Source organism: Galeopterus variegatus, unplaced genomic scaffold (assembly GCF_000696425.1).
Source record: "Galeopterus variegatus unplaced genomic scaffold, G_variegatus-3.0.2 Scaffold2789, whole genome shotgun sequence".
Lineage (NCBI taxonomy): Eukaryota > Metazoa > Chordata > Mammalia > Dermoptera > Cynocephalidae > Galeopterus > Galeopterus variegatus.
The window spans coordinates 102495-128112 of NW_007728900.1; the positions used below are offsets into that span (position 1 = coordinate 102495).

General features: G+C 35.1%; 1 protein-coding gene across 1 annotated transcript in view; it reads left to right on the forward strand.

Moving 5' to 3' along the window:
* Positions 1–25618, forward strand: part of RFWD2 (ring finger and WD repeat domain 2, E3 ubiquitin protein ligase) — a 227116-nt gene that overhangs the window by 77069 nt on the left and 124429 nt on the right. Inside the window, exons 7-9 of the mRNA XM_008582996.1 lie at positions 1622–1690; positions 13946–14005; positions 15602–15678. Of these exons, the coding sequence (XP_008581218.1) occupies positions 1622–1690; positions 13946–14005; positions 15602–15678 (206 nt within the window). The remainder of the gene's footprint in view (positions 1–1621; positions 1691–13945; positions 14006–15601; positions 15679–25618) is intronic.

Here is a 25618-nt window from a genome sequence, read left to right on the forward strand (position 1 = left end):
TAAAAATAAAGCGACTTTCTTAACATATCAATCAGTAGGTTAGCCTGCTCCAAGGACATCTGTCCTTGAGCCAGCAATTTTGCTGTGTTACAATTCTTTATCTACGACAGAGACTTTAGCCTGGGGAAGTTTCCTGTCTTTTGCAAGCTTAACATTTCTATATGTAATTTTATTTATTTATTTATTTATTTATTTATATTTTATTTTTTTTAAAGATGACTGATAAGGGATCTCAACCTAGAGAGAAGCATTATTCCTCAGGAAATTAACACCAGACTGGTGTTCTTTCTCAGTGTTTATTCTCCAGGCCAGAAAGTTACAGAAAAAGAACATAGGTGTAGTTATGGCTAAGTATAGTTTAACAATAGAGGCTGGTAACATCAGTGAAATAACAAAGTGACATTCCATAATGCAGTTTGCAAAAGGTTAAGCCGATCCACCAACAAAAACTTGTTCTTAGCAAATACCGTCTTTTCCTACGGCAGTTTCCTCAGTATTTTTACGTAAAAATAAAGCGACTTTCTTAACATATCAATCAGTAGGTTAACCTGCTCCAAGGACATCTGTCCTTGAGCCAGCAATTTTGCTGTGTTACAATTCTTTATCTACGACAGAGACTTTAGCCTGGGGAAGTTTCCTGTGTTTTGCAAGCTTAACATTTCTATATGTAATTTTATTTATTTATTTATTTATATTTTATTTTTTTTAAAGATGACTGATAAGGGATCTCAACCCTTGGCTTGGTGTTGTCAGCACCATGCTCGGCCAGTGAGCCAACCAGCCATCCCTATATAGGATCTGAACCTGTGGCCTTGGTGTTATCAGCACCGCACTCTCCCGAGTGAGCCACGGGCCAGCCCTTTCTATATGTAATTTTATTTTATTTTATTTATTTATTTTTTTTTAAAGATGACTGGTAAGGGGATCTTAACCCTTGACTTGGTGTTGTCAGCACCATGCTCACCCAGTGAGCAAACCGGCCATCCCTATATGGGATCCGAACCCATGGCCTTGGTGTTATCAGCACCGCACTCTCCCGAGTGAGCCACGGGCCAGCCCTTTCTATATGTAATTTTAAAAGTTAGGTTATATCTGAAACTACAGGGCTTTGGAAACTAGGCCCTGTGAAATACATTTGCTTCATAAATGTTAGTATACTCCACATAATTCTCACATCTGCATGAGTAGATTTGACTTCTGAAAGGTATGGATTTCTCTGTGTTTATTACACTTACCGCTGCAAATGAGGATCTTATGGGAAAGTGATTTTAGTATCTAGAAACAAGTTCCACTATGATTTTTGTCTTGATGTTTCAGTTGTTTTGTTGGGGAAGAGATTCCTATGAGTCAGATAACAGAATTGCTATTCCCCATACATTTTTCAGCATAGTAGGTAAGGAATGTAATTTAGAACACGTTTCCTAAGATTAGTCTTAGTTTCGTGGAAAATTGCTTGCTTTTAAAAGTCAACTAACAAATGGGAAAACTGATTAATAGAAGTAATAGACTAACATAAATGGATGTATAAAGTTGCTTCATACTAGTTATACTGTGGTGTTAAAGAAAACTTTGAACTCAAAGTTATATTTTTTAAAAGAGCAACTATAATTTTCTGTTGTAGGAATCACATGCAGCCCAACTACAGATCCTTATGGAATTCCTCAAGGTTGCAAGAAGAAATAAAAGAGAGGTATACTATTTTGTCTGCTTTACGTGATGTTTCATTTATTGTTGTTGGCTGTTCCCATGTTATAAAAGCATTTTAGGCTTATATATATATATAAATATTTTAAAACATTTGAATATTAAAGAAGTTTCCTAAGCTTTGATATTTTAACTGTTTTTACCTTTACAACTTGACATTTTAAAAATCCTTTTCTGGAGATGTTCTGAAAAGTTTCAATAAGATTGACTGCAATGACTTACCTCAAATCTATAAGAATAGAAAATAGAATTATCAAATGACAGCCTACCCTTCACCATGAAGGGAAAACTTAGGAAAGTTTAGATAATATAGCCTTAAGTAGGGTTACAGTTTTTCTCATGGTAAAAGTATATGTGGGGAAAAACAAGTAAAAACATAGTTACCTATTTAGAATTTGGAAAGTCTAAGTCATGCAGGATAGCTAAAAGACAATTTTGTATTAACAATTTTATTGCCAGATGTTTTAATTTAACATTTATAAAATTCCTCAGTCATTTTACACGTGTGCAAAATATGTGAAAATCAAATAGGCAAAATTCTGTGCTCTGGATTGCATGCTGAAATAACTTTGGGTGGGGTGTGGGGGCCAGTTGGCCAGTAAGGAGATCTGAAACCTTGACCTTGGTGTTATAACCTGCACTCTAACCAACTGAGCTAACTGGCCAGCCCCACTAAAATAATTTTGAAGGCTCTTTTTTTCTTTGAATTTCTAACTGTTTCAGGTCTATGATATTTTTACTTTGAGTTGTCTGATTTGGGTACTTCTTACTTATTTTAAAAACTGTATAACCATGTATAATGTGCCGTGTTCTGGGCTATCTTTATTCTTTTTGAAAATAAAATAATGGGGGCCGGCCCATGGCTCACTCGGGAGAGTGTGGTGCTGATAACACCAAGGCCGTGGGTTCAGATCCTATATAGGGATGGCCGGTTGGCTCACTTGGGAGAGCGTGGTGCTGACAACACCAAGTCAAGGGTTAATATCCCCTTACTGGTCATCTTTAAAAAAAAAAAAAAAAGAAAAAAGAAAAGAAAATAATGGGAAATTTTTTTCTTTTGATGAAGTACTCTTAAGTGTGCATTGCCATAACATTACATTGATACAATATTACTATGATATTGCCACTTCTTTTGATTTTTCATTATGTCCTGTTTTTAACTTTTTCTGATTTTGTCCAGATTAAATTTTTCTGGATTATACTAGTGTTGATAGCTATATATCTTTTATATGGCTTATGACTTTTTTTTTTATCTTTAGCTTTAGCCAAGTTAATAATTGTGATTTTAATTTCTCTATTAATAGAAACATCTTCATTATAACTTTAAGATTTACTTGTGTTTCTTGAGTTTTTTTAGGTTGGGGAGCAGGTGGTGTTCAGTCATTCATTTGTTTAAATATCTGGTAGTGCAGTACTTCTTAAACTGCAATATGCATGTGAATCACCTGAGGATCTTGTTAAAATGCAAGTTCTGATTAAGGGGGCCTGTGTTGGAGGCTGACAAGCTGCAAGTGATGTTGAAGCTCTTGGTTCTTAGACCACACTTTGAGTAGCTAAGCTGACCATTATATAATATATAGGAATAAATTTATGAGTGCAACATGTACACTCAAAATTTTTGCTGTGGAAAATTATCTGGGAAAAGTGATAATTTTTCATGTTTCATACATACGCCCATCATTTTAAACGGATTGTGTGAAATAGTGTTGCATTAGTTTTACATGTTTCTTTCTGTTTTAGACTTTGAACTCATTGAGAATGAGATTCAGTACATAGGAAAGTACTTGAATAATGAATTAGTAAATAGGTTAACGAAATGAACAGTCCAAGCATAAGGATACATGAAGGTTAAATGAAATGGCTAGTTATTATGTGTCCTTAAAATTTAAGGTTTTCATTAGCCCCATAGGTTTCTTAGTGTTAATCACTGCTTCTCTACAAGTGTACTGATGCTTGCAACAAATTGTTGGACTTTAAATTGTCTCAGGTTAGATATGGATACAGTTTACAGCTATAAAAAGCTGTGAAGGCTTTGAGATTATTTTCCTTATTAGCTAGCTAACAAGTTAGCCTGCCGCAGTTTCATAGATGCTGGCAGAATACCTAAGACAAGAGAAGGTAAAAGACTTTATTACTCATGGCACATCTGGCAGTCTCAGCTTCATATTTGTATCAGTTCTGCCTGACCCCAAGTCCTTTGAGGGCAGTGTGGAAATGTGCTGTACACACTGTGAGTTTGTGTTACAGCTAAGGAACCCTGAGCTTAGGAAACCCCTGTCTTTTAAAGGGGGCTGGTAGCAAACCTGTCCAGTTTTTTTCTGCAGGGAGACACTATTTTTATTATATTGGTCAGAAAACATATCTGCCCTTTGCCCTGGAGGAAGTCACTATTTCTGTCTTGCCAGGCTGTTCTCTGCAAACATCCTTGGAAAGGTAGTTTAGAACAAAAGCTATCATAAAATGTACAGAAGAAAAGATTGGAGAATTTTTTCTCAACGTAACTTCCTTGTGATCCTAACTTGTCCTTTCTGTGATGTAGTGGTGGCTAATGGCCTTCAGTAACTCCTATGATACTGCCTTTGATCACATAACTCTAGTATCATGTTTCTGTATTTTTGTTATTAAACTTGTGGTTAAATTGTGCTGTAGAACTTCTCAGCTTGACTTTAGTTCAAATCTAATATTCTTGTGATTTTGATGTTTTTTTTTTCTCCCTTTAGACTATTTTCTTATAGTAGAGAGTTTAACCAAGAAACATACTAGTTCCAACTGCTTATGGATATTGGTGCCTGTAGAGTGCAATGATTATACTGTCAGTATGACATTTTGGCTTTTTTTAGTGTGTCCATGTTTGAGTCTTTCTTTCTTTCTTTTCTTCCTTTGACGGCTGGCTGGTACAGGAATTGAACCCTGGACCTTGGTTCACGCTCTAACCAAGTCAGCTCTAACCAATCAGCACCATGCTCTAACCAACTGATCAGTCCCCATGTTTGAGTATTTCAGTTTTAATTACACAAGTGACTCTGAGGAACTAGGTTAACAAACCTTAAAAATTTACCTGTTACTTTGGTTAAATTTCAGAAATTTTACCATAATTAGAGTCAAGTACTGTAGTGATTTGTAGTCAATAATAAGCTTTAGCCTAGAAAATACAGTTGATTAATACGTAATGTTTTAGTGCAGACAGAATAAAGTGAATGGTTATATTTTTCTCTTGCATGTATGAGGTTATTTCAAAAAGTTCATGGAAAGATTTGTATTATTTTTTAATTTTATTTTTCCACGAACTCTTTGAAATACTTTTGTATAATAAAGTATATTTGCATGTTAAATCCTCAAAATAAATACAGTTGTTAAAGGTTTCATCTCCTGTAGTATAGTTTATAGTTGAATTTATTCAAGTGAAATATAGATTAACCAGATTAACCATATTTGAAATTTTTCCCTAAGATTAACATTCATACGTTGAAAATTAACTTTGTGATTTCATTTATAACTTTTAGTTAGGGTTATGATGAGTGTTGCTTTACACATTGATATATATACCAATCAAAGAAGTTAAATCCTTTTCAGATTTAACATAATTATTACTTCAGTGTCACACCTGGCTAGTAATTTAGAGCTGTTAGAATTCTACAGTTAACCTTCAGTTTTGATTTATTTTTCCCTACTGACTCTTTAGAATATTAAGAGAACGAAAGGTACATGGTACACAGTAGGCATTTACGGTAGTTATCTATTGCTGTATGACAAATTACCCTCAAACTTTATGGCTTAAGATATACATTTAATATCTTGGGTCAGGAATCTTGGTGTGGAGTAGCTGGGTGCCTTGGCTCTGGGTTTTTCACCTAGCTGCAATCAAGGTGTTGGCCAAGGCAGCAGTTATCTCAGGGTTCAGCTGGGGTAGGAACCCTTCCAAGCTTGTTCACTGGCTGTTGGAAACAGATACCAATTTCTTGCCACATTGGCTTCATTATAGGGTAGCTCATTACAAGGCAGCTGGCTTCCCTCAGAGGGAGCAAGTGAGAAAGCAAGAGAGGGTGGTGAAGACAAGACATATAGTCGTAACTTAATCTTGGAAGTTATATCCTAATACTTTTGCTGTTTTCTATTTGTTAAAAATAAATCATTGGTTCAGTTCACACTCAGAGAGAATTAGACAAGGGTATGAATACTAAGAGGTAGGGATCTTTGGAGGCTGTTTTAGAACTTGCCTACCACAGCATTTAATAATTATACGTATTTAAATGAACATATTAGTCTTCTTTCATGGTCATATTGAACGGAAGGGCTTTGGCTCCTATGTAAAAGCCAGTCTTATCTGTGCAAATTTGTACCAACATTTGAACAATTGCCTTATATTTAATTTGATTTAATTTTAAAATATACTTTTAGACATTTTTGGTACCTATTTAATTTACTATAATAGAGTAGTTTTGATGAATCCTGGCATTTTAATGAATTTAAATATTTTTTATATGAAATAAAACACAGTAAAGTGGATAAGTCAAATTTACAGTTTAAAGAATTATAGTAGAGTGACCATCCATGTAACCACCATTCTGATTAAACAATAGAATATTGCTAATAAGAGAATGTTACCCAAGGCCCCCTGCCTGCCCTTTTCAGATTACCTTCTTCTCCCTTGCCCATTAGGTAACCAATATCCTGACATTTATGGCAATCGCTTCCTTGCCTTTCTTTAATGTTTTGTTTCCTAAGTATTTATAGGTCTCTCTCTGTCAGAGCTTTATGTAAATGTGTATATGCAATATGTAATCTTTTGTTCCGCTCTCCTTTGGCTCAATGTTAAGATTCATCCATATGGTTGTATATGCCTGTAGTTGATTAATTTTTCTTGTTGTATAGTATTCCATTAAATGAATATACCTATTTTTGTTGTTGATAGACATTTGGGTTGTTTCCAGTTTTGGGGGTATTCACAAACTGCAACTATCTTATAAATGTGCCCAGTTATGTATTAGCATACATATCTGTATGGAATGTACTTAGAAATGGAATTGATGTGTCACAGGGAACATATGTCTTCAAATTTAGTAGGTAATGCCAAAGTGTTTTTCTAAGCAAGTTATATTAGTTATTGTTAGTATGTATCAGTAGACTTTTTTCAGTTTAGCTAATCTTGGGATATGCATAGCTATGTCTTTGGTTTTAATTTGCATTTTCCTGATGACTGATGTAGCTGGTACTATGTTTATTGGCCATTTGGATTTTTTGTGCGCCTGAAGTATTTGTTTATGACTTTTTGGTTTTTTCTATTTGAATTTTTCTTAATGATTTGATGTTTATGTATTCTCGATATAAGTTCTTTGCAGATCTATTTCATAAGTATCTTTCCCTCTAATTGAGCTGCTTTTTTTACCGTCTTAATGGTGTCATTTGATGGACAGAGTTTCTGACATTAACAGAGTTAAATTTATCTTTACTGTTAAATTAGTGTCTTTTTTGTCAGGTAAAGAAATCTTTTCCACCTATGGTTATGAAAACATTTTTCTATATTGCCCTTTATTTTGAAACTTTATTCTTTTATCTTCAACATTTAGGTCTCTACTCTACTTGGAGGTAATGTGAGATATAGGGATCTTTTTATATGGATATCCTGCTGTCTAAGCATTCTTTATTATTAAAAAGCCCATCCTTTCCCTATTGCTCTGAAGTTTCACTTTTGTCATATGACATGTGTCCATATACGTGTGTCTGTTTCTAGACTCTCATTTCTGCTCCACTGGTCTATTTGTCTATCCTTTTGGCAATACCATATTGTATTACGTACTAGAGCTTTAAAGTAAGTTACTGTTCTTCTTCAGGAAAGTCTTGGCTATTCGTGGCTCTTTGCATTTCTTTGTAAATTTTTGAATCAGCTGATACATACATTTCCATGGTAAACCTGCTGTGATTTTTATTGGGATTACTTTGACTCTGTAGATAAATTTGGGAGACGGTATCTTTACAATATTGTGTCTTCTAATCCATGAACATGGCTGTTTATTTAGGTCTTTAAAATTTTTGAAATTTATCAGGTTATCATTCTGACACATCTTTAGTCATTTTTGATGCTATTGTAAATGATGTCTTTGTCTTTAATTTCAATTTCTTACTGTTGCTGGTATATAGAAATACAGTTGATTTTTACATGTAGTTTTTTTATATCCAGCAACCTGTTCAACTCTCATTAATTCAAATTTATTTGTAGATTCTTTTGTTTTCTATATACACATCATAATCTGCAAATAATAACAGTTTAGTATCTTTCTTTATGATCCTTATATCTTTTATTTATTTTTCTTGTCTTACTCTGCTGGCTAGGACATCCGGTACAATGATGACTAGAAGTGGTGATAGCGGGGCATCCTAGTCTTGATGCTGATCTCAAAGTGAAAGCATTCGACGTGTCACCATTAGGTATGATGTTTTCTGTAGGTTTTTTATAGGTACTTTTTACAGTTCAAGGAATTAAATTTCTGTTTCCCAGTTTGCTAAGAGGATTTTTTTCCTTTAATTTTGAGTGTGGTTGAGTAGTCTCCAAAATTTTTGTGCATCTGAGGCAGTCATGTGATTTTTCTTTTTCATTCTGTTAATATGAATAATTACATATGTTTAACATTAGAAAGTCAGTCAACTTTGCACCTAGGATGACCAACCATCCTGATTGGCCCAGGGGCATCTTAATTCTATCACTGAACGTTCTGCACACTAGGGCAGTTGGTCTTCCAACTTGCATCCGTTCTGTGAACCAAACTTGGTTATTATATATATCCTCTTCTATATGATTTGGTTTGCTAATATTTTGTTTAGGATTTTTACATCTATTTTCACGCGTGAGATTGTGAGATTGTTTTTTTCTTACACTGATCTTGTCCATTTTGCTGTAAAGATTACGCCAGCTTTTTCAAATGAGTTGGGAAATGTACCCTCTTTTTCTGTTCTCTGTCAGAACTTGTGTGGTCTAGGAATGGTATCTATGTTGAATATTTTAAGATCTTGCTAGAGAAGACATCTAGACATGATTTGTTTGCAGGAGGTTTTAAACTATTGATTCAGTTCCTTGAACAGTTATATGCTTATTTAGATTTTTATTTTAGTTGTAACTTTTGATATGTTATCCTTTTTTAAGAGTTGTCTATTTCGTCTAAATTTTCGAAGTTATTGGCATAAGATTGGCTTGAATAGAGTCTTAAGGTTTTAATGTCCAGAAGATTTTTAGTGGTGTCTTGTCTTTCATTCCTGACACTGCTTATTGTGCTGTTCCTTTTTTTTTTTTGATCATTTCTTGCCAGGGATTTATTGATTTTATTTGAGAACCAACTTTTGGCTTTGTTTATTCTATTTTCTGTTTTATTAAGTCGTGTCTTTTATTATTTCCATTCTTATAATTTTTTTGGTTTTATTTTATTGTTCCTTTCTAATATGTTGACTTGGATGTGCATATTATTATGTAGACTGCTTTTTCTAATATAGACATTTGAAGCCATAGTTTTGTTTGTTTTAAGCTACATCTAGTGATTTTGATATTGTGTTTTGTTATTGTTTAGATCAAAATAATTTCTAATTTTTATTATAGTTTTTTCTTAGGTCTTTGGGTTATTTAGAAATAGACTTCTTATTACTTGAACATGGGGGTTTTCTTGTCTTTTTTGTTATGGATTTCTGTTAAAATTTTATTGTAATCAGTAAATAGTTTGTGTTTTATTCCTTTGAATATAATATTTGCTCTACTACCTGGTAGTTAGTTAAATTTTGAAATATTTGTGCGTGAAAAGAATGTGTTTTCTGCAATTGCATGGTGCAGTGTAAAGGTGTAAAATGTGCGGTGCATGTTATCTGCATCCTTACTGAATCTTTGTGTCCTTGTTATATCAATTACTGAATCATATTTGAAATGAGTTTCTCAGAGACACCGTATAGTTGAAATATTTTTTTAAAATTTACTCTACGCGTCTCAGTCTTGTAATTGTGTATTTAGACTATTTATTTAATGTAAACGTTATGCGTCAAACCTCCTTGTTTCTTTTCTGTTTTGTTTTTCTCCCTGTGGGTTCTTGAATTTTTTTTAGAGTTCCATTTTGATTTGTCTATGTGTTTGAGTACATCTCTTTGTCTAGTTTTTCAGTGGCTGCTGTAGGTGTTACATGTACATTTGTAATTTATCATAGTCTACTGGTATTGACATCCTTTACATTTGCTTTTAAGTAAGCCATCTTATTTTGCCCTCTCTCTAACCTTTAAACATTTTTTAATTTATTTATCTTTGGTCTATGTTTTCTTCTCAACTTTAAAAAAAAGATTATGTGGGAGGATTGAATGAAGTCTTATAATCAAGTCTGTCATTACAGGAACTAGATATTAAGTATGTGTATTATGGGTTATTGTGGGGTATTGGTATGTGATGATAGGCTTTTAGCTTGTTGTAGTGAGTACTTTGTATGGCTAAATGCTTTGCTTTTGGTAGTAAGATCTTAAAAATTATATATTTTAAGTTTTGCTACCCTTTTTTTTAAACCAGCTTTTTCTCTGAAAGTATAACAGGGTATTCTTCTGTTCAGTTTGGATTATATGTAATTTATTCTAAATTATATTAGCTTCTGAAAAATAAAATTTGAATAATGAGTTTCAAACTTAAGCATATCTTCATCAAACCATTACTATAAGTCAAATAAACAAGTACCAATGATTCCAACCTACACGGAAGCTATAATCAGTAATGGGGAACTCTACAGCCTTGAATTCTTGTAAATTTTTACCGTAATAAGAGATTATGAGACTTTTGTTCACTTTAAAAATTTCAATGTTTTTGTAAATTTGGGGGGGTGTTTGGACAGTGTTAAGAGAAAGGTGGGTATTGATGCCTTAGGATCATGCTCTCAGATAGTGTTACCTTAATTCTCTCATCATATATTTATTATAACTTTTTTTTAATAGCCCCCAACTCCATGATGGTGTTAAGGCAAATTTGATTGAGGAATTTATCATTCCCAACTTGTGATATATTTTCATTCAGATAATAGCAGTTCAGCTTCATGGTTTTTTCAGAGCTCTAAAACATTCATGGACTCTTATTCATGCTTTTAATCTAAGTTTTGCCCCTGAGGATTATGATGTCTGCAGAGTAAATTTAGACCAGTTCTTCTTTCTGCTTCTTTTAAATGGTCATTCTAAAATGCTTTGTACTAAAATGTCTGCCCAAACTTCTTCAGAATCTCATCTTGAAATGGAAATACCTCAAATTCAGTATGTGCTCTCTAAACAGTTATCATCCCTCCAAACTTTTTAAAAAAATATTTCTTGCCTGATACCTTTTTAGACTTTCTCATATAGGTAGGTTACATCATTTTCTTTTATACTCTACCTATATATTTATCAGGACAGCACTTGTACTTTAGTTGTTTCATTTTAAATTGAACCATATGAAATGCTGTTTTTGAAAATAAAAATTGTTTGAGTATTGGCAATTTTGTACAAGTCACCTTATATAGAGTAGCCTCCATATATAAAGTGTATTGTCTAGCAAAAGCTTTGGGGCACTAGAAGGATGACATTGGAAATTTTTTTCTGGTATTTCAAGTTTAGAAGCAGAATAAAAATTAATTGATCTTAGTTACGTATTAAGCATCATGTAAGTGATATTGGCTGTCTCTGAATGTTGATATTATAAATGTTTAATTTCATCCTTATTTTAAATGTATCTTTTAAAGCAATCATACTAAAGATCTCTCATATTAAAGAGTGAAGCATTTCTAGGTAATTAAATGAAAATGTTTGAGAGGTGACCATGGGAGTGCTTTGCTAATAAATTAGAGATCAAGATCACTGGAGTTAAAAATGTCCTTGAACCAAAAGACTTCAGTGGTGGTGGGGAATAACTGGGATGTTTATAGTTGGCTAAAATGGGTAATTAATCTCTTTAGTCCTGATTTCTCTCATAGTACTATCTTTCCCTCTGGTTCTGTGGCTACTGCTTTGCCCTTTTTGGTAGTTAAAACTGCTTCTTGCTTTGCCTATCTTTTTAAAATTGGTGTTCCCAGTCCTGTTTTTTGTTTTTATTTCTTCTGACTACATTGATTGATACTGGGTGATTTATTTCATTCCTGTAGGTTTAATAAAGAGTGATTTGGCTGCTTGGTATGAACTAGACCAGAATGGTTTTATGTTAGGGTTGAAGACTAATTGTTAGGAGTGGCCATGGAATGGAGTAGAAGTGAGTCCCCACATAGTCTGTGAACCTGGGGCATTAGAGAATTTATCATTGGTCTTTCTTTCTTTCTTTATTTTCTATCATTGACCTTTATTTGAAAGAGTTTGAAGACAGGCAGTGTCTTTGAGGGAGAGCAAAGTTTCAGTTAAGGCAAGAGTACTGTGTGATAAATTTTAAGGCTGAGGAAAGTTTATTAAAGTAGATTGATGAGTTGAAAGCATTTGGCATGCTAGTCAATCCCTTTAGTCCTGATTTCTCTGATAGTACTGTCTTTTCCTTTGGTTCTGTGGCTACCAATTTGCCCTTCTTGATAGTTAATACTGCTTCTTGCTTTGCCAATCTCTTTAAAATTAGTGTTCCCAATCCAGTTTTTGTTTTAACTCTTCTGACTATACTGATTGATATTGGGTGATTTCATTCATTGCCATAGGTTTAGATTGATTATTTCCCTTTCTCATAGCTTTTGTGCCTTTGCACATATTATCATTTACTTTTCTTATTCTTTCTTTCCTCACTGTTTTCCACCTGGCAAAATTCTATTAGTCCTGCAAGGCCAGACTTTAATTTAATTTGAGAGCTAAGTTCAGTTATCCAGTTGCTGCCCGTACCCCACAGCTCTCTATCTACCTTAGAAGCAGTCTTTATTTTCTTAATACGTGCGTACCATCATCGTAATGCATACTGTGATGTTTCAATTATTGACTTTCTTGTTTGCCATCTCCCCTAGACTGAGCTTCATGAGGGCAAGGGCTATAGTTTTTTCAATCTTGTTCTGAGTACTTAGCAAAATGCCTAGGATTGGTAAACATTTGAATTAATACATTATTAGAATACCAACTGTGCCTTTATTGCCACAGAAGAGCAAGTGCTAGTGATAATAAACCTAAAAAAAACATGTAAACCCTTACCAGTCATTAAAGTGAATTAAACAGTAAGGTACCATTTTCAAGAGGTAATATAGCATAGTGGTTAACAGCATGAATTCTGGAGCAAGAAGACTGCCTTGATTTGAATTTCAGTTTTGCCACTTAATTGCTAAATGATTTGGGACAAATCATTTAACCATTCTATGCCTTATTTTCTTAGTATGTAACAGTAACTATTTCACGTCTGGCAATCAGTATTATATAAATATTCATTGTTATTATTTAACATTTAAAAAATGGGTTCAGTATATCAGGGTTGGGTAAGATGGTGAGTTATACATACTGGTAATAGAAATTTAAATTGATACAGTGTATTTGGAAAGCAGTTTTATATTATATAATGAAGATTTTCTCTATTTCTTTTGAGTGAGTAATTTTATTTTCAATAATCTCTTAATAAAATCTGAAAATGTAATGAAATAAAACCTAAAAGACTCATACTTTCCAGAATTGTTTATGCTAGTTTGTAAACAACTTAAACTTCTAGTGAGAAGGGGAATGGTTAAATATATTGTAGAATGTTATTTAACAATTAAAATGTTTACATCTTGACGGCATGGAAAATGGTTATGATGCAGTAGGTAAGGTATAAATGATAAAACGTTATCTTAAATTTATGTTTTAAAAATCCAAAAGAAGGAAATGTTTAGATGCTAACTTGTGGTTTTGGGGTAGTGGAATTTAACTTCTTTTGGACTGATTTTTATTTGTGACGTGGAGTTAACAACTGACGTTCTGAATTTTTTTTGTTTGATTTTTAACAATTAAATGAGGTAATGTGAAAGTTCTTTGGCTATCTTGTATTTTTTAAAGTTTCTTGTCATTGTTAATCTTTCATATTTTATTGTAAAGTCAATCCCTGTTATATTAAAGAAGTACAACATTATATTTTCTTAAAGATTAAATTTCTACATATGCATTTTAATATTAGAATTTCTAGCTATTTTTTATTGGTGATTTTTTTTTTATACCCCTAATTTACCATTAGTGCCCAGTTTTCTAGAAGTCGTTTTTCAAATGTAAAACTGTTTTATGATCCTGGTGATGCTCTTGTGGTTTGGTTTAGGCTTTTTTCTCTTTCTTTCTCTTTAATCTACAGCAACTGGAACAGATCCAGAAGGAACTAAGTGTTTTGGAAGAGGATATTAAAAGAGTGGAAGTAAGAAATCAAGAATTTTTCACATTTCTAGTGATTTTTTCAAGTTTACAGAATTGTTACCTTTCCTTTAAGTTGCTGCATTAAATTTATGGAATTGATCTCAGTTATGAAGAAAGTAACAGATGCTACTTTAATTTTAATTGAGAGTGCATTTTTGTAGAAAAAACATTCAGAACACTTTCTGATGATAAAATGTAGTCTAAATTTATTTTTACAATATTTTATTGCCACAATTCTCTATTAGATTTTGTAAAAAATCACTCAGTTTTCTTGGCGTGCCATCGTATTAACTTAAATCAATTCCCACAGAACTCTCAGTTATTACCATTAAAGTAACTCATCACGTTCCTTTTTTTAATTAAGTAAATAAGTTTTACGTATCTACTATGTGCATGACTAGATGCTAATATTAATTAAAACAAAGATGAGAATACATTATCAATATTCGGGGAATTTATAGTATAATTTACTTCTAGAAATTATCCAGGAGATCCTTGGGAAGCTCGTAGTCTATTATGACGTGAGGTTATTGCCTTTGACTGTATTTAAATTTAGTGTATATTTTTATTTTTACTTTTTTTTGGCGGCTGGCCAATAGGGGGATCCAAATCCTTGACCTTAGTGTTATCAGCACCATGCTCTGCTGCTTGAGCTAACTAGCCAGCCCCTTAGTGTGTATTTTTAATAATTCGCATGTGTTATCATTTTCTTTTGCTGATATGTAGAACATGTTAAAGGATGATGGATTTAATATTTAGTGGATATTCAGTATCCCATGTGGCATTCGTAACTTATATTACATTTATGTCACTTGGTTGGCTATATGATTGAGTTGAGCTTGAATTAGCCAGAAATAATTCTGCCTGATTATGCATCTTTAGTCAAATTTTACAATTTGCTGTGTTTCCATTAATCAGATGTAGCATATAAAAAAGTATGGTAAGCTGTCAATATGATTCAGAGACATAATTTATGCAATAATGGTTGATTATAGTAGGCCTTTTCCTTTGGGTTAATGATCATAAATTGGAGCTTCAGTCCTTGTTAAACAAAGCTAATATTTGAAAAGAGGAGTGTTACTTAATGTTTATGGAGAATATTTTAAAAGTAGACACTGTCATACCCTGTTTTCTTGTTGTTGTTTTTTGTTTGTTTGTTTTGTTTGTACTTTAAAGAGTTGAACCTGATGATCCAGTTACCTTATGGTTACATTTATCTTAATAGTAATCAATAGGTGTTATCACCCAGATTAATGATCGATTAATGATCAGTTCATTGTTCACACAGTGTACTATACATCTCATTTAAAATATTTACATTTGTCTTTTACTGCATTTGGTGGCTTTATTAATGATGAACCATTTTATTAAAGAATTTATAGTTCTTTAAGGATATGTACCATAGAAAAGACTTGTCTCTTAACTTTTCATAAATCCTTTTGTACTCTGAGGAAGGGAGTCCTTGAGAAATTTGAGTGTTGATACAACAAGGAACTGATGTAAACCTGGGATTGGAAGGGAATATATCATGTCTCTTTTTGATTTATACATCTTCTGTTTGGAGTATCTACTATAACTCAAATAATTTTACTTTCAGGAAATGAGCGGCTTATATTCTCCTGTCAGTGAGGATAGCACAGTGCCTCAATTTGAAGCTCCTTCTCCATCACACAGGTACAAAGCTTCACACCTGTAGTTGCTTAGGATTCATATTACAAAGTGTGCATATGGTACTAGTCCCTGGGAGCCTTTTCCATGTAATGTATGAAATCCCTGAAAAATTATTTTTGGTTAATATCTAGAAATGTGATTCAGGTGGCCCATCTGTTTCCTTAACGCTTTGAATTTTCATGCCAGGAACTTAGTGAGTAGAATATTATAATATTATGAATTCACAGTTAGATTAAAGATTTGGTGAATTTCTTGAAATAATGATACCTTTAAATATCTTGTGAGTTAAAGTCAGGTGACATAAAACTAAATTTGAGAACATGAAATGATAACATTAGGGAAAAGTGTGTTAAAGTAAAACCTCAGACTTTTCCCCTAACTCGTTGAATTTTCTTGGGCAGATCACTTTCACCAGATTTAAAATGAAGGCAACAGACAGATCTGTTAGTTTAGATTTTCCTGGTATTTTCTTATAACTGCCTGTTATTAGTTTAATTAAGTCTTCTCTTCTGTATACTATGTAAGAGCAAGTAGTATATTTGTCTTGCTCACAAGTGTTCCCTGGGTTTTAGTATAATGCTTGCCCTCATTTCCTGAGTATTTAAACAAGTGGTTTGAATATCACTCAAGGATTGAGAGATGCATTGAGGAAAATGATGTAACCCTTAAATACTTTTTTGTGAAAATGACCTTTAAGGTTAAGATAAATCAAACATTCAGGGAAGAATGTTATACTATCCATATTTGATGTTTCTTTTTAAGAAATAGCACGTAGCTGCAATTATATTTACCCTTTTTCTTTTGTAATTATTAGCTTCATTATTTAAATGCCAGGCAGTTTTTTTTTTTATTTTGACCAGTAAGGGGATCGTAACCCTTGGCTTGGTGTAGTCCACAGCACGCTCAGCCAGTGAGCGCACCGGCCATCCCTATATAGGATCCGAACCCAGGGCGTCAGGCGCTATCAGCACCGCACCCTCCTGAGTGAGCCACGGGGTCGGCCCAAATGCCAGGCAGTTTTTGTTTTTATTCCTCATTATAAGGTTTTGTCTTCCTTTCAAGAAGGTTTACTTTAGAAAGCCCTTTTCAGGATTTGTTTATTTTTGTATAATGAGAATCTTCTTTATATGTCAGGTCATTGAATCCCTTACATAGATTTTCAGTTTATGTTTAGATTATGTATTTAAACGAAAAGATAAACAAAAGCTAAATAATGGTGTTTTCCCCACTCCTCCACTTCTCCACAAGATTTTATGATTATATTTTATCTACTTTGATTAGCTGGAATTGTCACATCCTGTCACTTCCTTTGCTGCTGCAAACTATGGAGTATCTCGTGGAGTCTAGCAGTGGTCTTTTAATTCATTCTCTTATAACATCACTTCCAGAAATATGATGTGTCTTTCCTGCTTAAAATGCTTTAGTAGCTATGTAGATTGGTTAAGATTCAACTCTTTGCATGACCCTCTATAATCAACTGGCCCCTGCCTACTATTTTTGTGCTTTAAAATTGAAAATAACTCCTGAAGCAGGATGTCAGGATTATCTTTGCTTATTCTGTTCCTTTTGCCTAGAACCTTCTTCTGGGTTCATCCCTTAAGTAACACCCCACCACCCCCACCCCCAAGTCCAACCAAAGATGAGCTCTTTTCTATTCTTTTTTGACATGCTTGGGGTAAGCAGGAGATAGAATTATCGACTTTTTTTTTTTTTTTTAAAGATTACTTATTTTGTTCTTGCTTCTGTAATTTATATATTAGTTTGTGTGTATTTCCCATGCTGTATTGTCATCCTGTGAGTATTGTATTCACACTCCCACATTTTTATATGAGCATTTATACATAATAGGAACTTAAAATATGTTTTTGAATATATAGTTAACCTAGAATGTCATTTAATTTTCATAGTTTGTGAAATTTTGAAGCAAGGCCTTTAGTATACTTCCTTAGTAAACTAAGTATTTTTATCTTGCTGATAAAAACTACAAGTCAGGCTTTATTGGAGTGGAATTGGGGGTGAGTGTTCAGTTTTTGGGGGGTGGGGGATAAAAATCAGTTGAATTTTTTTTAACCTTTTAAACCTTCATCCATTCCAAACTTTCCATGTTAGAGTTAGTTCAAACCAAAGATTGCGGCTCTAAGGGCCTTTTTAATCTGCTTTAGATTATGAGGAATAAAGTCCATAACTCACAGTGTAAACTGTAGTTTACATTTTATTGTTGCATAGTTACATGTGGCAAGTAATGAGTAAATTAGAGAATGGTAGGCAAGCACAGTCTTTTTTTTTTTTTTTTTTTCGTTTTTTTTTTCGTGACCGGTAACGGGATCGCAACCCTCGGTGTTGCGCCCATACCGCGACCAGCAACGGGATCGCAACCCTCGGTGTCGCGCCCGCACCATGCTCAGCCAGTGAGCGGACCGGCTCTATATGGGATCCGAACCCTCGGCGGGAGCACCGCCGCGCTCCCAAGCGCCGCACTCTACCGAGTGCGCCACCGGGCCAGCCCATAAGCACAGTCTTTTATCCACTGCCAGGTGTAATTGGTCCTTTTATCTGGCAGGGTGATTATGAGCATATATGTATCTTATGCATTCTTTTAGAGGATCATTAATATTCTAGGCCTTTTTAACTTATTAGCTCAAACTTTATTTAAATAATAAAGCAAAACATTTTTGTTAATTTTCTTCCTAGCAAATATGATGATAATGCTGATTTTGTTTAGATTTTTAGACCAGGTGTCTGAATTTTTGAGAGAGGTAAACTGGGTGCACTTTATTCAGTGTGAATTAACAGATGTGAATTTTAGGCTCTTTAAATATTATTTAGTTTATATGTGTAAGTGAATAGGAAGCAGAGCTAAATAACTTTGCTGTTTGAATTTAAACTAAGTGTTTTAGTCCGTTTTGTGTTGCTGTAACAGAAATACCTGAGACTGGGTAATTTATAAAGAAGAGAGGTTTATATGGCTTACTATTCTGGGACAGCGGCATCTGGCACGGGCCTCAGACTGCTTCTCCTCACGGCAGAAAGTGGCAAACAGCCGGTGGGTACAAGCAGATCACATGGTGAGAGGAAGCAAGAGAGAGAGAGAAGGTGCCAGGGTTTTTTTAAGCAATGAGCTCTTGTGGGAACTAATAGAGCAAGAAGTCACTCATTAATGCCCCCTACCCCAGGGAGAGTATTAATACATTCATGAGGGATCCGCCCCCGTGACTCAATCAGTTTCCAACACTGCCACATTGGAGATCAAATTCCACAAGAGTTTCGGAGGGGACAACACATCCAAACTCCATTATTCCGCTCCTGGCCTCCCAAAACTCATGTTCCTCTCACATACAAAATACAATCATTCCATCCCAACGGTCACAAAAGTCTTTGCTTGCTCCAGCACCAACTTAAAAGCCCAAAGTCCAAAGTCCCCTCTGAAACCAAAAGCAAAAGTCCTTCTAGCTGTGGACCTGCAAAGCAAAACCAAATTTATCTACTGCCAAGATAGATGGTGGAACAGGCATTGGGTATACATTCCCATTCCAAAAGGGAGGAATAGGCCAGAAAAAAGGAGAAATAGGCCCCAAACAAGCCCGAAACCCAGCAAGACAGACATTATGTCTTAAGCCTCCAGAATAATGTTCTTTGACTCCAAGTCCTGCATCCTGGGCACAGTTGGGCATCTGGGCCCCAGAGCCTCAGGCAGGCTCCCTCACATATCTCTGCTAGGCACAGTCCATTGGGCTATGCTGGTCCCTGCAGCTTTTCCAGGCTAGAGTTGCATGTTACCAGTGGCCCTGCAGTTCCGGTGTCCTGGAGGCAGCCCCACTACCTTGGATCTACCAGACATTTCCCTGGTGGGGGCTCTCTGTGGGGGATCCAACCCCACATTTCTACTCCACATTGCTCTAGTAGATGGCCTCTGAAGTGGCTCTGCCCCTGCAGCATGTCTCTGCCTGGGCTCCCAGGCTTTCCCATACATCCTCTGAAATCTGGGTGGAAGCTGCCGTGCTTCCACTGTTCTCATGTTCTGCTGGCCTGCAGATTTAACACCACGTGGAGGCCACCAAGATTCCCAGCTTATGCTCTCCAGAGCTGCTGCACAAACCACACTTGGGGCTGCTTGAGGCAGGGCTGCTCCAGCCAGAGTAGCTCAGATGCCAGGATGTTTCTGAGGGCAGCAGCACCCCAGGTCTGTCCTGAAACAACTCAGTCCTTCTAGGCCTCTGGGTCTGTGATGGGAGGGGCACCCTTCCAGGCTTCTGAAATGCCTTCAGGGCTTTTTTCCCATTGTCCTGGCTATTAGCATCTGGTTACCTTGCCTCCAAGCTAAAATCTTTAGCAACCAGTCTATCTGCTTCACCCTTACATTTTTCTCCTGCTTTCTGCTTCTCTACCACATGGCCAGGCTGCAAATTTTCCAAATCTTTATGCTCTGCTTCCCTTTTAAAGTCTGGCTTTACATCATGCCTTTTCTGCCATAACTCAGCATAGGCTATTGCAAGTAGTTATGCAGCTTCCTTAATGCTTTGCTGCTTGGAAATTTCAGGCATTTTTCCCATTGTCCTGGTTATTAGCATCTGGCTGCCTCACTGCCAAGATAATGTCTTTAGCAACCAGTTTAGCTGCTTCACCCTTGCATTGTTCTCTTGCATTGTTCTCCAGCTCTCCGTTTCTCTACAGCATGGCCAGGCTGCAAATTTTCCAAATCTGTACGCTCTGCTTCCCTTTTAAATTCTGGCTTTATGTTATGCCTTTACTGCCATAACTCAGAGTAGGCTGTTAGAAGTAGCCATGCAGCGTTCTTAATGCTTTGCTGCTTAGAAATTTCTTTGGCCAAATGCTCTGGTTCACAACTCTTAAGTTCCAACTTCCACAAAGTCCAAGGGCATGGACACATTGCAGCCAGATTCCTTGCTATGGTGTAGCAAGGGTTATCTTTTGTCCAATTCCTGATAAGTTCCTCATTTCTATCTGAGACCTCATCATCCGCACGGCCTTTACTGTCCACATTTCTATCAGCATTCTGCTCACCACCACATAAGTCTCTTAAGACATTCCAAACTTTCCCTCATCTTTTTCTCTTCTTCTAAGTCCTCCAAACTCCTCCAACCTTTGCCCATTACCCAGTTCCAAAGCTGCATCTACATTTTCAAGTATCTGTATAGCCACACCCCACTCCTCGGTACCAATTTTCTGTTTTAGTCCGTTTTGTGTTGCTATAACAGAAATACCTGAGACTGGGTAATTTATAAAGAAGAGAGGTTTATTTGGCTTACGATTCTGGGACAGCTGCATCTGGCACGGGCCTCAGACTGCTTCTCCTCACGGCAGAAAGTGGCAAACAGCCGGTGGGTACAAGCAGATCACATGGTGAGAGGAAGCAAGAGAGAGGAAGTGAGAGAGACAGAGAGGAGGTGCCAGGGTCATTTTAAGCAACAAGCTCTCACGGGAACTAATAGAGTAATAAATAGAGCAAGAACTCACTCATTAATTCCCCTCCCCCAGGGAGAGTATTAATCCATTCATGAGGGATCCGCCCCCGTGACTCAATCAGTTTCCAACACTGCCACATTGGAGATCAAATTCCACTTGAGTTTTGGAGGGGACAACACATCCAAACTCCATCACTAAGTATTTTAGAATTGTCGATTAGTCTCTTCTGTGTTTTCAGAACTTCAAAGAACTAATACATTATCTTTGTTTGAAGATGATGTATTAGTTGAAACTTCTGTATCTGCTTCAGCTGGATATGCTTCAGATAGATAGTCACTGGACTTAAATTTGCAGAGTAACTCTTGTTTTCCTGAGATCAAATAGTAAATTTAATACAAGTAGTAAATAAAAATTGTCTGGTTACAGTCTTTCATCTTTAAAATACTTTTACTGATAAGAAATTTGCAGTTGATCATAAATTTACTTCATTTTTTAAAAAAAGATACATCAGTTTAAATTCTGAATTGCTTATTAAAGTTTTCTGTGGTAGAAAAAGGGAGATTTATAAATAAAATATATAGGTAAGACTTATATATTCTACTTTTGATTGTGTTTAACTACTGTATTTAAAATTTACCTTTCATTTGTTTCTATCATTTTAACAAATGTCCAGATGAATCAAAGTATAGGGATAATAGAAGGAAAAAGCAAGGGGTCTCTAAATGGATGCTAAGAATATTGAACTATAATTTAAAATATATGCATAAGGTAGTGATCCAATACCGTGTGAATTTGTATATTTTGTAATTTGACTGAGTAAACTAAGGGGGTGGCATATTTGGTGGTAGGGATGGCTCTTTGGTATAGTGAATGAAAAGAGAGCCATCTTCCTTATTTTTGCTATTGACTGGTTTATCACTCGTTACCAATGCAGTGTTAATGGCTCCTTTTTCACATATTAGTGATGAAGTTCTTGGTACTTTTTGGCAATTATTAGTGTTTCAACTGCTCTATTTTTGGGGGGAAGTTGTTTTTTTTTTTAAATGTAATAACTGAAATGTTTTTTGGTCAAGTATAACTCTAATCCTTAAAAATTCATCAGTAATTTATTGTGTATCCTAAACATCTTCCTGCATAAATGTAAACTTTTAATATATATATATATATATATAATATTTATTTCCGTTATCTAAGAGAGGAAGATTGTAACAATACAGGAAATTGTCTGTACACAGACTAACACTTTTTTAAATGTCCAAGTGTAGGTGATTGCAAACAGATCTTAAAAAATCTCAACTACACTTACATTGGGGACTTTTGAACATAAGTGACGTTTTGCTGTATTTTAATTAAGTCTACCTTTTGTGTGGGAGAAGTAGTAAAAACAGTTGATTGTTTTATTGCTTTGAATACTAAAGGTTACTTGCCTTAACCCTGACCCTATATCATGCAAAGGAGTTGAACTTGATGTCATAGGCAGTGGAAGACATTGCTAAGAATCGTAAGGACTCTTCAACTTGAACTAGTAAACAAACAGAAAACACACTTCCTTGGCAATAATGTAGAGGGTACTCTTTGTACATCTGTAATTTCTCATTAAAATTGATAGGTAATAGAAATGTAGCAAGTTATAAAAACCTTTCTTGAAACAGTGTAATTTATTTAGAATACTTGGAGAATTTATTTTCAATCATTCAGCTAGTATTTGGAGTATACCAGGCATATATAAAACACTGTTAGGCCATATAGTTCTGAATATAATAGACCCTGTAACCCCGCTTTCATGGTTACATAGTCTTAGGATGGAAATTAAGGTATGCTCATGATTATTCTGCTGAAAAATATGGTGTAAATAGACTTTTTGATTCCAAGAATTTAAATCCCTCAAAATGGATTTAACTTTATAGTAATTTATGTTTGATTACTAGGCATTTCCAGATTTTTATAAAACAGCTTTGGGTTCTTGTTATATACAACCTAATTGTCACTGTTTGATGAAAATATTAACAGTTCTTTTAAATTTTGAAATTGAGGTATGAAGAGGCCAAATTTAAGTGTTCATGAGTGTCAACCAAGTTCTCTGTTTGAAATGCAGACTTTGAACCCAATTACAAACTGATTCATTAGGTCTGAGGTGGGTCCAAGAGATTCAAATACAGGTGGTGGTGGTGGTGGTGGTAGAGGATATGATACTTTAGAAAATATACAAATTGTTGTCTTAGGGTAAACACCCACAGTGTCGTTATCTGCTACGTATGCCAATAGAAACACAAAAGAAGGTGATTTGAGCATTAAACAGGAATTTTATTTTGGGTTGAGCAAGCCAGGAACAAGAAGGATCTTATAACCTAAAATAAACCAAGCTTTCCGAACAGGCAGGAGTTACAACTTTTAAGGGTCTAGCTACAGGAATTCATACATATTTAACAAAGGCTGGCTTATTCTTATGCATATTAAGTGGGATGAGTGTGGATACACAGTGTGCCCTTATCTTTGGTACACAAGTTGTGGCCTTATCTGTGATACACAGGTCCCAGGTTCTGTTGGGGTTGGAGACTTAAGGATTAAAATGAAGAGGGGTTGTCCTTTTGTTTTCATAAGGTGAAATTTCCAGCAAAATTGAGGCTAGTACACAAACTCCCCAATCCAGCTTTGAGCTAATTGCTGTTAGACTGGGGATTATCGCCCAATCCAGTGTTGTTGAAGAAAAGGGAGGAAAGGAGAAACGCTGATAAGGGAGAGAAAGGAATGAAGGAATGGAGGGAGAGTTGGGGGTGGGATGGAGGGGAGGGGTTGGTAGCTCTCAGAACCATTGTTTTCATAGATAGTAAATATGTCTGTATTACTGACATTTTTAAATAAATGTCTAAGTCAGACATGCTTTTTTTATTTTCATAAAAGAAAGCTCAAAAATTCAATATTAGCATTTTATAACTATCGTTAGCTTATTTTTTCTTTTGGGGAGGATGGTGTAAATATGAGGGTACTTCAAAAAGTTGTGGAAAAATGGATTTAAAATGGAATTAGTACGAATCTTTCTATGAACTTTTTTTTTGGCTGCTCGCTGGTATGGGATCTGAATACTTGACATTCATGTTATAACACTCCACTCTAACCAAGGGACCTGACCGGCCAGCTTTTTATGAACTTTTTGAAGACCCCTTGTACTTCTATTTATTTTACTCTCTGTTGTGTAAAGATACCCATTCTTCTATAATGTGTTTAAAATAACTCATATCAAGTTAAAATTAAGTCTCTGTGAAGGAAACAAGTTACTGATACTTACCAGTCATTCCCCGTTGATTACATTAATATTCTGTGATCACATCCTCTTGCTTATGGCTTTTGCTCTTTTACGTTCGAGTCATATAGGGAATTCTCCCTCCAGCATTGATTACTATACATGTACCTTGATTTTGGAAGGTTAGAGATGGGGCTGATTAGGGAAACCAAAGTTGTACAGGGTAAAACTGGCTTACATGTAAGGGCAACTGTACACAAACGTACAATTTCATGTGCATTACCATTTTTCATTTCTGCTATTTACTGTCTCTCCCTACCCAAGTCTCATCATATTTTTCTCATTTTCCAGGTCTTCCCAATGTTTGAATGTTTTGTTACTGTTTTTGGCATGCTTTCTCTGATTTCTTTGTTTTTAAAACCTTTTTCTGAGGTTATTTCACATAATTGGTTTTTTGTAACGCTAAATGTTTGTAGGAACAATATCATCTGATAATTAAAAACTTTTCCTCTATAACTTACAAATAAATTATCTACTCCAACTCATTGGAAAGTGGTAGTAGGGTGTAAAGTAGTCATATAAAGTACTTTGTGTAAAGAATTGAGATTTTCATTAGATTTTGTTGGAGGCAGATCAGTCTTGTCAGTCTTATTCCTTTGAGTTTATTCTTTTATATTTTTGAAATTCTACCAAGCAAAGTTGTTTATTTCCAAAGGCAGTAAAACAATAGACTCAGGGGCAAAGCACAAAGGGTTTAACTTCCTTGCTTTATAATATCCTGCTCTGGAAGGAGATAATCCATTTACAAAAGAACTAATCCAGTCTCTCACTACAAGAACTGCACCAAGCCACCCACGTTCCGCCCGTAATCTGAACACCTCCCATTAGGCCTGCCTTTCAACACTGCCACATTGGGGAATCAAATTCCAGCAAGAGTTTTGGCAGGGACAAACTACATCAAAACCATAGCACTGAGTCACCGAGGTGAAGTAATTTGCCCAGTGCTGTACAGTTAGTGGCATAACTGGTATCCTAACCCAGGCATCCTTACTCTAAAGCCTATAAAGTCTTGAGGGATGAGAAGATTGGAAATCATCCCAGACTTGAGAATAAAACATTGAGGAGAAGATAAATAGAAACTTTCTATTCAGAATGGCAGGGGAGTGATTCTTCAAGAAGAGGAGACAGGTCACTTTGGCAATCTTAGCATAAGGATTCTGGAATTATACTACTAGTTTTAAATTTCATCTCCACAACTTATTGATAGTTTGACCTTAG